General features: G+C 28.5%; 3 protein-coding genes across 3 annotated transcripts; 2 read left to right on the forward strand and 1 right to left on the reverse strand.

The window, feature by feature from the left end:
* Window positions 1–3350: 3350 nt before the first annotated feature.
* On the reverse strand, window positions 3351–4028 carry LOC132925730 (zinc finger MYM-type protein 5-like). Its single transcript, XM_060990099.1, has one exon. It carries the CDS (start codon window positions 4026–4028, stop codon window positions 3351–3353), a length of 678 nt encoding a protein of 225 aa, XP_060846082.1.
* A 1086-nt stretch (window positions 4029–5114) lies between these two features.
* LOC132925731 (E3 SUMO-protein ligase ZBED1-like) lies at window positions 5115–8225 on the forward strand. Its single transcript, XM_060990100.1, has 6 exons — window positions 5115–5361; window positions 5811–5874; window positions 6479–7094; window positions 7224–7461; window positions 7528–7764; window positions 7864–8225. Exons 1-6 carry the CDS (start codon window positions 5115–5117, stop codon window positions 8223–8225), a joined length of 1764 nt encoding a protein of 587 aa, XP_060846083.1.
* A 1081-nt stretch (window positions 8226–9306) lies between these two features.
* LOC132925732 (uncharacterized) lies at window positions 9307–13401 on the forward strand. The gene is made up of 4 exons (XM_060990101.1): window positions 9307–9563; window positions 10652–12415; window positions 12662–13099; window positions 13181–13401. The coding sequence occupies exons 1-4, from the start codon at window positions 9437–9439 to the stop codon at window positions 13399–13401; spliced, it is 2550 nt and encodes an 849-aa protein (XP_060846084.1). The 5' UTR covers window positions 9307–9436.
* The last annotated feature ends 220 nt before the right edge of the window (window positions 13402–13621 follow it).

Raw genomic sequence — 13621 nt, forward strand, 5'->3', positions numbered from 1 at the left:
ATGTGTTATAATACATTTTAAATCTATAGAACAAACATAGAAAACAAGTTTTATTTTTATTTTTTACTTATTTTATTGATTATTTTTTTTCAATTTAGCATTAAGATTATTTTATGATTATTATGATGCTCGAGTGTGAAATATTTCATCTATCATAATATAATTAGCTATTTATTTTGAAAAAATATAATTTTTTATACAATATAGATACTTACAAGCTATCTCATAAGAAATTCAATTTGTTCATTGGAAAAGAAAAATTTAAGCCCCCTTAAAATTAATGAAATCTCCGCTTATGACTAAAACCAACAATTAGTAAATGATGTAGGGATACTTACATTACATTTCCTTTTTTTCCATTTTTGATGTACCGGTAACCTTCGTATTCCATTATTGGTTGTTAAAAATATTGCACTAATAATTTTAATTTTAGTTGCCTAAGTATTCAGCAGTTCAATTACATAAAAAATGTGAACAACGACTATGAATCTGTGATACAACTATACAACCGAAAATAATAATTGTATTATGGAATAATTTGGATTATCCCATGTACTACTTCCATACCCCACCAAACATGACCATTTGGTATAAGCAGCTATTACGTTCCCTGTGTTTTTATTTTTATTTATAGATTTACTTATTTAAATATAGGTAAATAAGTGGTATTTTCAGCTATTCTAAATGATAATAATAATATTAGTTATAACTTATAATATTCGTTGGTTTCGATCGTCGGTTACATCCGAGAATACTCGGTAAAATGTCCCCTGAACTTCCAACACACGATCGTTCAAATCTGTTAAGTAAGCATTGTTTTTTTGAAGCTAATAACACCTTTTTTTCTAGCCTTTTCGGCACTGCCTAATATTTTTTTATTGTTTTTCAAATCTTTTTTTTTTACATTTATAATTATTTATTGTGGGATGGCCAAATTTAATATAAATGTATATAAATTTGAACCAAAAAAGTAATTCGTCAAATAACATACATTCATTAGCTAAAATTGCGTGGTCCGCGTACAAATCGTATAATTACTAAAATTGTTAGGTACAGACTACATACACTAATAATAGTGACGTTATTCACGTTAGATATAAAAAAAAAAAAAGTAAAAATTGCGACTGACAGACCACTCGTCGTTAATCGTTATCTTCAATTATCCTACACTTTCTATTTTTAAACTATATTATTAAAATGTTAACAACAATCGATGTATATGCAGTGGTGGTTGAGGGGTTATAACCCCTCCCGAAATTTTTCTGAGGCCTAGTATAATGGGGAATAGTAAGTTCTACACGGCGGGAAAAAGAACAATAATAATATGTATATATGATATATAATATATAAATGAGACATTCTGTACCAAAATACATTGAAGTGCCACAGCCACTTTTTATTATATTTTTTAATCATCATATTATATTTATTTTTGAAAATTCTTATATACTTATTTAATTGTGTATATACATATTATGTACCCTTTCCGCTGTGTAGGAATTAACGGGCAAACGTGGAATTGGTTCCCGGGTCAATTAATTGTGTACGAATTGGTTCCCGAAAAAAAAACTTTCCAGTATACAACTATTCGAATTGGTTCCCGAATAAAATTACTTATCAGTTATCAGTCTACAACTCATTGTTACAAGATACGTATATGTATACGATTATGTTGAGTTGATGGCTATAAAACCAGTACACGAAAAACTTGATACATTTTTTGATTATGTACTTGAAAATTATATTGAAAATGATAGTGATTTTTTACCAAAACTTGGGCATATTTTTCAGGCACTTCAGAACGAACAACAAACTGTTGCGAATCGTTTCATGGAAAACTGAATTCTAGATTTTATTCTGTCCACCCAAATATTTTTTTATTGATTGAACAATTAAAAGCAGTGCAGTGTGAAACATATATAAAGCAAAGAAGCTCACTTAAATTAAAGTCGAAAAAAATTGTTGAAAAAGAAAAGTTTATTGATGAAAATATTAAAAAATTGAGAGACAGCCAAATTTCGAACCTACAGTTCGTTAAAAATGTGTGTTGTAAATTCATATCACACTAATTTGTTTCTAATATTATTTACCTATTTTGACTTATTATTACATTATTATTAGTTATTACTTATTTATTACAACCACAATTATTATTATTGACAAATACGTATGTAGCGTATATTATGTATATATTAATATATTATACTGAGCAACATTTTTAACCATACCTAGTATTTTATATAGTGTTTGAAGTGTTTGAACTATTCGAACTTATTTGAATTCTAGACAGTGCTAAGTCTGAATAAAATGGGAAGGAAATTGTTGCTGGTTGAATATATCATAATAATTTGAAAAGTAAATTTAACAAGGTTAATTATTATGAAAGCTTGCGGGAACCAATTCGTATGTTACCTGTAGACAACCCGGGAACCAATTCGTAGTCGTCCCTGTTTACACCATAACTTGTCGAAATAATGATTCAATTTATTTAAGAGAACCCTACTCCCTAGTTCCTATAAAGAATGGGAAAAAAATTAACGAGACCCTTAAAAAAAAAAAACAAAAAACGGCCGACATATTTAGATTTGTGTTAATACCACCCCCATAAGCACCGGTTTAGTGTGTATTCCATTTAAATAGCGCAAAAATATAATTGTTAATTCTAATTTATACAATAAATCAACATTGATTTTAATAATATCAACCATTTGAATACAAAAAGAACTATTGTTTATTTGTATATAACTATATAAGCATCTCACTATACTTTACTATCGAAGTAGGTAACTAGGTAAGCAGTGGTACACCAATTCTATAATACAATAACACTTATTAATATTACCTATATACCTATTTGTTCTATAAAATACGTTTATGCCACCTTAGTATTTCTATATCTATGATATTGTGTACTTGTTATATACCAAACCCAGTGCCATAGCTGTCCTCATTGACATTTTTTTATGGACAATGAGGTCCTAAATCAACAAATGATAAGTATTCTAGTTTAACAAAAAACAGAAAAAAGGCCCCCCCCAAGGTTTATTCATTCTAAATTTCCAAATTATATAGATTCAATAAACGTTTTTTCAGAAATAGTAGTTTCAAATATTTACGGTTTCCAAGGAATACAGATTCTTGGAATATTGTTTCCAAATAATGTATAGTCCAAATTTATCGTTTCCAAGTAAAGAAGATTCAAAGTTTATAGATTCCAAATTATGTCAGTTCCAGACTTATCGATTCCATGTAATGCCGATTCCTGATTTATTATAATTTATTATCAACCCATGTTTATCATTTCCAATTAATGATACTTCCAATAAATAAAGATTCAAAGATTAATAGATTCAAAAAATTGTATTCAAAACCATATTATTCAAAGTTTTTACATGCACCCAATTTAAAAACTTTCCACTTCGGTTTGATGTTCCCACACTAGAAATAATTTCATTAGATCCTCGAAACGCACTTCCGTCCATTGCTAGATGCATTATAATGTCTATAATTGCCAATAAAACGGATTTCCAGTGACCTTCTTCTTTTCTTATAGAATTTTGCAATTCTGTGTCAATACCCTCGCAGTGATTCAATGCTATTTCCAATGAAGTCCAAGAACACACATTTTTTTTATGTATTGGTGAATTTTCATGTAATGGAATTTTTTCCGTAGCTTTTTTCCAATTTGTTAAGCCAGTATATGCTAATTTTGATATTTTGGATGAGTTTTCTATTTTAGTAAACAATTTACAAGGTACACAAAAAAGTGCATTTTTATATAAAGAATAGCTGAGCCATGTTCTTTTTAATTTTTTTCCATTCATAAGTATCTTAAAAAACCAGTCAGACTTAACATTTCTACCGTCTCTTTCCGAATTTCTAAAATCATGAATTTCAGAATAATTGTACCTCATTTTCACTAAATATGTTCTTTGTGTATCTGTAATATTTAAAGGCCATGTACCAAAATCAGTAAAATGTATGTTTATGGTGTCTACTTTATTGCAATTAGTTCTGTTCCCTTCCATAGCTGAATAATAGTCCTCATCACTAGTCGATACCGTTTTTGTTTCAAATAATTTATTATGTGCAATCTCTGTAGAAATAACTTTATGTTTATTTTTTTCTTCAGGTATGATAATTGTATGTGATATTGATGAATTTGTATCAGAATTTGAAGGAACCACTTCTATAAATTAAAGGTAAATTAAGAAAGGTATTTTGTGATGGCCTTAGATTAGTTTTTACGCTTTAAGCTTATATTAGCTGATATAACTTAACTATACATTTTATAATTAAAATTAGTAAAATCAAAAATACCTACTTAAATCTAAAATATGAATGATTTATATGAAATTTAAAAATAAAACAAATAATTATTTAATATTCTATACTAAATTGTATAAATTTCTTTACTAAATAACATAAATTTATTTATTTATTGTTGCAACAAAATAAAAATTCAATTTTATTAAGATGTTTTAAATATCTCAACCTTGATTAAATTCATTATATAAATTAACTATAGTTAAATATATAATTTATTTTAACAGGTTTAAAAATTGCTTACCGTTGGTTTCTGTTTCTGTAATATTCCCATCCGTATCTGAATCGTGGTCCACATTAGTGATGGGCAGCACCAACTAATGACTATCGACTTAGTCGGTAGTAAACAATAAGAAAATAAGTCGGTTATTAACACTGACTAATCACTACCGAATAAAAAACCAACTAACGAATAATAAACCAACTAATGAATCATTTTTCATTTTTCTAATGAATAAATGAATAAAATATAAATAATCAATAATTATCTTATGAAAATAAACACTAGTTATTACCTACCAGGCTACCAAAATAAAATCCAGCTGAAATAACACATAAATAGAACGATATTAGATTATCAGAGCCTATTAATATTTACCAAACTATTTATAGAAAACAATGAGTTAATTCCGTCCGTCTTTATTTTATTTGGTCATTTTTATTTATTTTGGTAATCAGTAATCACTAATCGCTCAGTCAGTAGTCAGTACTCACTAGTTGACTAGTGAGTAGTGACTACTGACTACTCAGTATATCGTGGTCCGCAATATTTTAAAGTTTAAACAATCATGTCCAGAAAAAATACGTCGGACGTTTGGAAATACTTCAAAAAATTGCCAAACACCCCAAATGAAGCAGTTTGCTTAATTTGTTCAACCCATTATAAACATGGTCATGGGACATCTAATTTGCACGAACATTTGCGGCGTGTTCATCAATCCAAATTAGATGCTGATAAACGCAATGCAGAATTAGAAAAAGATTTAGATATGTCAAGTAGTAACCAACCAAGTAGTTCAAAAACCTTAAATTATGGTAAGTACTAACTACTAAGTAGTATGCTAAAACTATAATTCGCCTAGTGTAAATAATAAGAAATTAGTTAGTTAAAAATTATATTTAATTGGAAAAATTAATGTAGGGGAGAGTGTAAGTTGTACCTTGGACCGCAGTCCGCAATACCGCATGTACCTTGGTCCATTTTTTTATTTTTTTTAAAAATAAAATTATCTCAAAAGGCAGTTGATTTAGGATTTGGAAAAAAAATACTCATGTATAGATTTATTATATCTACAATATTTATAATATGCATTAACGTGAAATATTAACAATTTGAGCTGTTAGGGGACATTTAATAAAAATGGTCCCAAGGTACAACACTCTCCCCTATTATTTATTACTTTTTATAATATTTATTATAGACTACAAAATAAATATTTTTATAATTAAATTTACTAATATATTCCAATTTATAAATGAAACAGATCAAGAACCGGACCAAGAACAGCCACCTACCAAAAAAACCAAGCAATTGTTGTTATCAAAACGGTAAGAAATTAATTATTGCACTTGTTTAATTATATACAAAATTTATTAATATTAAATTTTGGACAAGTTTTAATACTTCACACTTCACAGCAGTAGAGGTGGAGTAATTTAGTTCTTTAAATATTATAGACTATTATAGTACTTCATTGCACGGGTACATTGTACAACTATACAACATTTTATATATTTAGTGTTTACATTATATTTTTAATTTTTTTTTTTTTAAATTTTAACATTTATTACTATCAAATAAAAATTTATTTTTTTCTTTGACAGTATTATAAAATATTGTATATTTTGTTATTAAATTACCAAAATTCCAACTTACATGGAGGTGCTTAAAAATAATTATTTCCTCCATAAAATATTTTTATACATTTTATTTTAATATTTTATTGTACTTCCAAATATTCTCTAATGTATTGAGTATTCGCTAACCCCTAAAACATGCTTTTTAATGCAAAGTAAATTTTTTCCTATGAAGTTGGCATTTCACGAATCGTTAAGAAATCTTACTCCCATTTAACTGCATAGGCCATAAATACCTACTACCTCTAATTATCAATTTAAAAATAATAATTATTATTTGTATTTAATGTAACAGATTTAACGAACCATCAACAAAACAAAAAAATGACTTCATATCTATTATAATGGATATGATAGCAGGAGATTTACAACCCATTTCATACTTGGAAAATAATGGTTTTCGAAAAATTGTCAGTTTTTTAGATTCCCGTTATTTGGAGCATATTCCTAGTCGTCGTACCCTTACTAGGAAAATAATGCCTGACATTTATCAATCTACCAAAGTAAAAGTGCAACAAATGTTAATTGAATCTAATTATGTTGCCATTACATCAGATATTTGGACATCTTTAAATGCTGATTCTTTTTTAACAGTTACTGCTCATGTATATAATACAAATTATGTACTGAAAACATTTGTACTAACAACAGAAAAACTTAATAAAAATCATACAGCACAATACTTATATGAAACATTGATTGAAATATTTGAAGAATGGAAAATAATTAATAAAGTAGTAGCTATTGTAACCGATTCTGGTGCTAACATAAAGGCTGCAATAAAAAAAATGAATGGCATACCTCATATTCCATGTACTGCACATAAGTTGAACTTAGTGGTGACAAACGCACTAAAAATTCAGTGTGGTGCAGATGAAAGTGACGTAGATAACAATATTGGTTGGGATGGAGTTAACGATTTAAACATTTTATTAAAAAAATGTCGTTCAATAGTAACATTTTTTAAAAAAAGTGAAATTGGACATCGCTGTTTACAAGACAAGTTAAAACAACTAAGTTTACCCGATTTGAAATTAAAGCAAGATGTGTCAACCCGTTGGAACAGTAGCCTCTTAATGCTTGAAAGGTTGGTAACATTAAAAGAACCACTTACTTGTGTCATGATGTCGCTAAAGGATGGTCCAACAATGCTCCTACCAATGGAATGGAGAATTATAGAGGATATTATACCACTGCTAACACCATTTAATTTAATGACAACAGAACTTTCAGGAGAAAAATACCCAACACTTGCCATGGTTATACCTTTAGTGAGAGGTATTAAAATTTATTATAAATTTAATTTTTTATAGTATGTCTAATTATTAACAAACTTTTTTGTAGGTGTGAATATTGCTCTTAATTCTAAAATAATGGAGACAGAATTAGGTGTAGCATTAAAAACTAAATTGATAAAAAATATGTCAGATCGTTTTAATCTGATTGAAGATAATGATGTTTCACCTTGTTTTTCAATTTCAACAGTTCTTGACCCAAGGTTTAAGAAAGTAGCTTTTACAAATATAGAGTTGGCCAATAAAGCTATACAGAGTATAAATAATGAATTAGCTGCATCAATTGGTAATGAACTAATGAATAATGATTATTTGAGAACCCACTGGCTACTGCCTACTACCTATTATTTTCATATATATGCTAACCTTAATATTATTTTCTAAGGAGAAAACAGAGAGCATTCAGCACCCATAGTAAATCATGAACCCCAAGAAAATCAATGCTCTGACTTATGGGCATTTTTGGCAACTGAAGTAGAAGAAGAAAGGACAACTTTAACGTCAAACACAACCGCGCAAACACTTATAAATCAATATATAAGTCTTCCTCTGGAAAAACGGTCAAGTATTCCACTAGATTTCTGGATCAAACATCAGTCACTTCTGGACTCATTATTTAAAATAGCTGTGAAATACTCTATAATTCCAGCGACTTCGGTTCCCTCAGAAAGAGTTTTTTCAAAAGCAGGGGAAATAATGAGTGCCAAAAGGAATCGGCTAGATCCAAAAAATTTAGATGTTTTATAATTTTTTTAAACAAAAATTTAAAAGAATTAGCATAGACATAATATTGCTATGCTATTGTCTTTTTGTGTTTTATTTAAATAAAAGATAAAATTTCATTACTATAAAAAGTACTTACAATATTTTTTCTTGTAAAAATATCTAATTATGCTAATGAACCATTAAATACATTTATTTATTAGCTTTAAGATAAATATTTATTTTTGGTGGTAATATCATAAGTTGACAAATTTCTCCTTTAGTTATTTAGTCGGTTTTCGTTAGTTACCTAGTTGTTTTTTTAAAAGTCATAAGTCGTTAGTCGTTTTTCGATAGTTTATAGTCATTAGTCGTTTTTTGTTAGTGTTAGTCATTGAGCAGTTTGTTAGTTGGCCATGATCAGTGTCGGCCTGGCCAGGGCCGCGGGGCCGCGAACGCGGCCGAGGCCCTGACCTTTTTTTTTTTTTTTTTTTTAGTTTTTAATTAGTGGAACTAAAAAATATAAAAATATGCTGTCATCAGGGCCTGCGAGATGGGACAGAAGAAGGGTCCAGAGTCCCATGGCCTGGATCTCTGGGGCCCCCCAGTCCGGTTAGGTATAAAATAAGTATATATAAGTAAAACTAGTAAAAGAGCCCGGAATTGATCAGCCCTGAGGACTGAGGCCCACCAAAGTTCTCGCGGGCCCTAGTGAGGGAGCCGGCGAGCGTACTACAGGTTTGATCAATATTTTATTATATGACATTACTGCTATATCGAAATGAAGAAGTAAAGTAAGAACTACACCATGATATATATATATGTATACTGTATATATACTCTAGGTACGTGTTGACGGTTGATCGTGTTGTATATTGTATAATGTATATATTATTATTATAATGTGCATTTTAATTTGTACGATTGTACGTTTACCACGATACACGGTTATCTACCGTTAGATAACAGTGATATACTAATATTATTTTGTTCGTGTAACATATGATTAATAAGTATGTATTTCTATTTTTAGTACAAAACACCAATCACCGGTTTATCTGTTATTTGTTTTCATTAGAGTTATATTTTATGTCGTTGCCCGTAACTGTCTATTTCTTATCGTTAACAATCCGCGTACAAAAATATATTAATACAGAATGGAACTTTTATCTTTTAATTAATAATTTGGTTTATACTTTAGTGAGTGAAATATCAAATTATTTTTCTTTTTATTCATTTTAATATTAAGAATCAATATGTATAAAAGAAAGTTTGAAAACGGGCATTCCAAAAGAAAAGCGAAGCAGAGGCAGGCATTATTAGCATGTGCTAATGACAAAAATCAAAAAAAGTTGTTTTTTCCAACTGCCCCAGCAGTTCAAGGTAAGAATCTTAAATAATTAGGTTAATTATTAAGTATTTAAGTTAGTAACTTGTATTATTCAAATTAAGTTTTAGTATTTTAGGCATAAATATTGATAGAATAATTATTGTATTTAAAAAATTGGTAAGAAAATATTTTAAAGAGTTTTGCATATAGTCTATAGATATGTAGGTTCAACTGATTTTTAATTATTTAAGTACCTAATTATCTAATATAGACTAGTTTGGTCCAACCACCCCTGTGTGTGTCTGAAAATGTTTAAAGAGTATTGGATCTGTAGGCTTAACTGATTTTTAATTATTTAAGTAGGTAATACAGTTGTGTTCCACCTATCACTAGTATCACTGCAGTGTGTGTCTAAACATTAAAAAAAATAATGATTATTATAATATTCTGATATATGTTTTTACTTTTTAGTGTTGTTTTTAGTGTGAGTTTATTTAAAATATGCCAACCCTGGTAGGTTCCTATCTAACAAAAATAAATGTTAATTATCCTATGATTATTTTTTTTCTATTATATTGTTTTACAGTTAGTTCCAGTGTTATTAATGATTCAAATTCAAATGCTTTATCTGACATTCAAATTGTACCAGATAATATAGAAGAAAATATTATACATAAAATCACAGAAATTAGTAAATAAATCAAATATTACTTTTTTTTTACTATAATCCAACCAGGGTTTAATTAATACCTAAATTTTAGATGTACAAATTAAAAAAAGTATTGAACCCAAGTTAAGACTAGTATTTGTATTTAAATACTTTCTAAGTATTTGTATTTATTCTTAAATACTTTTGAGATTGATGTATTTGTATCTCTATTTAAATACAAATTAAAAGTATATTTTTACAAGACTGCAAATTATTATAATATAACCAATTGTTTTGATTCCTAAAAAAAAAATAACTACTTTTATTTAAACTAGTTTGAAACATAGTTTCTTAAATTCTTCACCACATTACCAATATAAATATTATTTAAAGCTTTAACTGTAGGTACCTGCTTCCTACATACCCTACAACTCTAATCAAATATAATTTTTAAATTATTATATTTTTAATCATGGATTTGGTATTTCCCAGATGGAATAAGTGTGGTGCAAGATGACAATGTTCATCAGATTTCTGTCGAATCAAATTCAAAAGAAATTATTAGTGACCTTAGTTTTAGAAATAATGATAAAGAATATGACGACACTGTTCACCAGATTGAATTAAATCCAAAAGAAGAAAAAATTACTAGTGACCTTAGTTTTGGAAATAATGATAAATCACATGACAATATTGTTGACCAGATTTCTGAGGAATCAAATTCAGAAGATGAAACTATTAGTGATTTTAATTTTGAAAATAAAAATAAAGAATATCTTGATTGCCAAAATGTTCCTCAAGGTTCATTCATAGCTAATTTTATCAGGCCATGTAGAACTGATAGTATCACTATTAAAAATCAGTTCTTCAGTAAACATCCTATTCAGCCATTTGTTAAGTCAGGTAATGGGAAACTTGATTTCAAGAGAATATACTTTAAAACATTACCTAATAATAAGACAGTTCAACGAAAATGGATATCATATTGTTCAGAAACAATTTGTTTTTATTGTTCTTCTTGCATGGCTTATGGGCCATTGAAAAAACATGGTGAATTTGAGTCTAAGTTTATTACAGGTTACTCCGCAAATATTAAAATTAACAAAAGTCTGTATAAAGATATTGAAAGACATGAAAATTCCAATGCTCATGAAGAATCTGTATCTACAGCTATACGGTTTTCTCTTAATAAAGATATAGAAAATATAATCAACAGGGACGTCATGGCTAAACGTGCTATTGAAGTTGAAACCCGTAGAAAAGTTTTAGAGAGGTTGATTGATATTATTTTATTCATAGGCCAGCAAGGTATTCCCTATCGAGGGAAGCACGAAGGAGCTTATTCTTTGAATAATGAAAATCTAAACCATGGGAACTTTTTAGAGCTTGTTATTCTAATTTCAAAATACGATGTAATTCTTCAACAACATCTGAATACTTCCATTAAACTTAGTGACAAAAACAAATCCAAAAAAGGCCGTGGATCGTTAGTAACATTTTTGTCAAAGCATTTCATTAACGATAAATTAATAATACCAATAGGAAAAGCTATTCAAAATGCAATTATCAATGAAATCAGAGAATGTCAACATTTTAGCATTATGATTGATTCAACGCAAGATGTCAGTGTTATGGATCAACTGGCAATATGTGTACGTTACATTCATGGAGGAGTGGTCCAAGAACGATTATTGAGCTTGGTTATTTGTCATGATTCCAGTGGTAATGCTCTTTTTGAACTTTTAAATGAAGAATTACAAAATCTACGACTATCGATAAATGACATTGTTGCTTGTTCATTTGATGGTGCTTCAAATATGAAAGGCATTTATAATGGACTACAAGCACACTTGAAAACCAACAATCCTAAAATTGTGTATACCCATTGTATGGGACACGTCCTAAATCTTGTGATGACAGAAAGTACAACCCAAATCTCACTTGCTGAAAATCTATTTGGACTTGTTGAAACATCAGCAGTTTTTTTATCAGATTCTCATAAAAGGATGTCTGCTTGGATGGCCATAACTAAAGTCAAACATGTTGCTCATAACAAGCTTTATCGTCTTCAAAAAATTGGAGTTACACGATGGTGGAGCAAGGACAAAGCTTTGTCATCTATAATAGATATAAACTTAGTCGAGAATAATCAAAATGTGGAAAATAGTAAATTTGTAACATTTTTAGAGTTTCTCATTTCAGTTAATGAAGGAAATTTTAATACCTCATCAAAATACATGGCACGTTCTCTCATTGGTAATTGGTCAAAATTTGAAACAATTTTTATAGCTACTTTGTTCATCGACATATTTTCTGTAACAAGTCCTGTATCTAAATATTTACAAACAAAATCAATTAATTATCTTCAAGCTTGGACTATGATTGATACCTTAAAAAAACAGATCCAAAATAAAAGAAAAGATACTCACATATTATTTTTATTTAAACAATGTCAACTCTTTATAAAAAATGTTAACTCTTATTTTCTTACAAACGAATTAGTTGATATTGAAGAAAATTTTTCTGATAAGCGCATATCCAAAAAAAAGAAAATGCCCGGAGAACATGGCCAAGATGAATCTAGAAGTTTAAGTTCATATGACAGATTTAAATCTGAAGCATTTACTATTTTAGATGTTATTCTGAATAGTATAGAAGCAAGATTCATGCCAAATGAAGGGCTTCTTAAAGATTGTCACTGGTTGGATCCTAAAACGTTTTCATCGATTAATTCTATAAATGTATTTCCTAATAGTGATTTAGAAACCATTTGCGAGTTGGCAGGAGTAGAACGTAAAATATTTTGTAATGAATTGAAGCAGTTTGCTGGTCAGTTTGAAAGTTTTCAACCAAGTATGGCTTCAGAAAGCAAATTAACCGAAAATAGTATCCATGATAGCGAAGATGAAGACAACACTGAATTAGTAGACTGTGATAAATGTAATAAATGCATTGCCTGTGCTTATATTATAATTAAAGAACTTTCATTTCATTCCAACTCATTTCATAATTTATTTACAGTTTATAAATATGTACTCTTGTTACCCTCAACTCAAGTGACCTGTGAAAGGGTATTTTCTAAATTAAAACTTGTAAAGTCTAAAATCAGATCAACAATAAGTCAACAACATTTATCACCTTTAATGCTTATGGCGATTGAAAAAGATATACAAATTCAGAAAACGCAAATTATTGATACTATAGCTAAGTCATCAAAAATGTTACACGAATTACTTATTTAGTATTACTTGTTTTAAAAATAATGTTGTGTCAACTTTTGTTCATTGTTTGTATTATGTTTCTGTAATATATTTTGGGTGATATCTTTTTCATAATTTGTATTATATTATTTGTTTGGTAACTTATTAAAAAATTCCATGTGTCATTAAGCATATCAGAACTCAGAAGTGAATATCAACTTCATACTTGGTTTTAATTAAGAATGGTAAAAGTGAAAAAAGT

The sequence above is a fragment of the Rhopalosiphum padi genome, chromosome 3 (genome assembly GCF_020882245.1).
Source record: "Rhopalosiphum padi isolate XX-2018 chromosome 3, ASM2088224v1, whole genome shotgun sequence".
Taxonomy (NCBI): domain Eukaryota; kingdom Metazoa; phylum Arthropoda; class Insecta; order Hemiptera; family Aphididae; genus Rhopalosiphum; species Rhopalosiphum padi.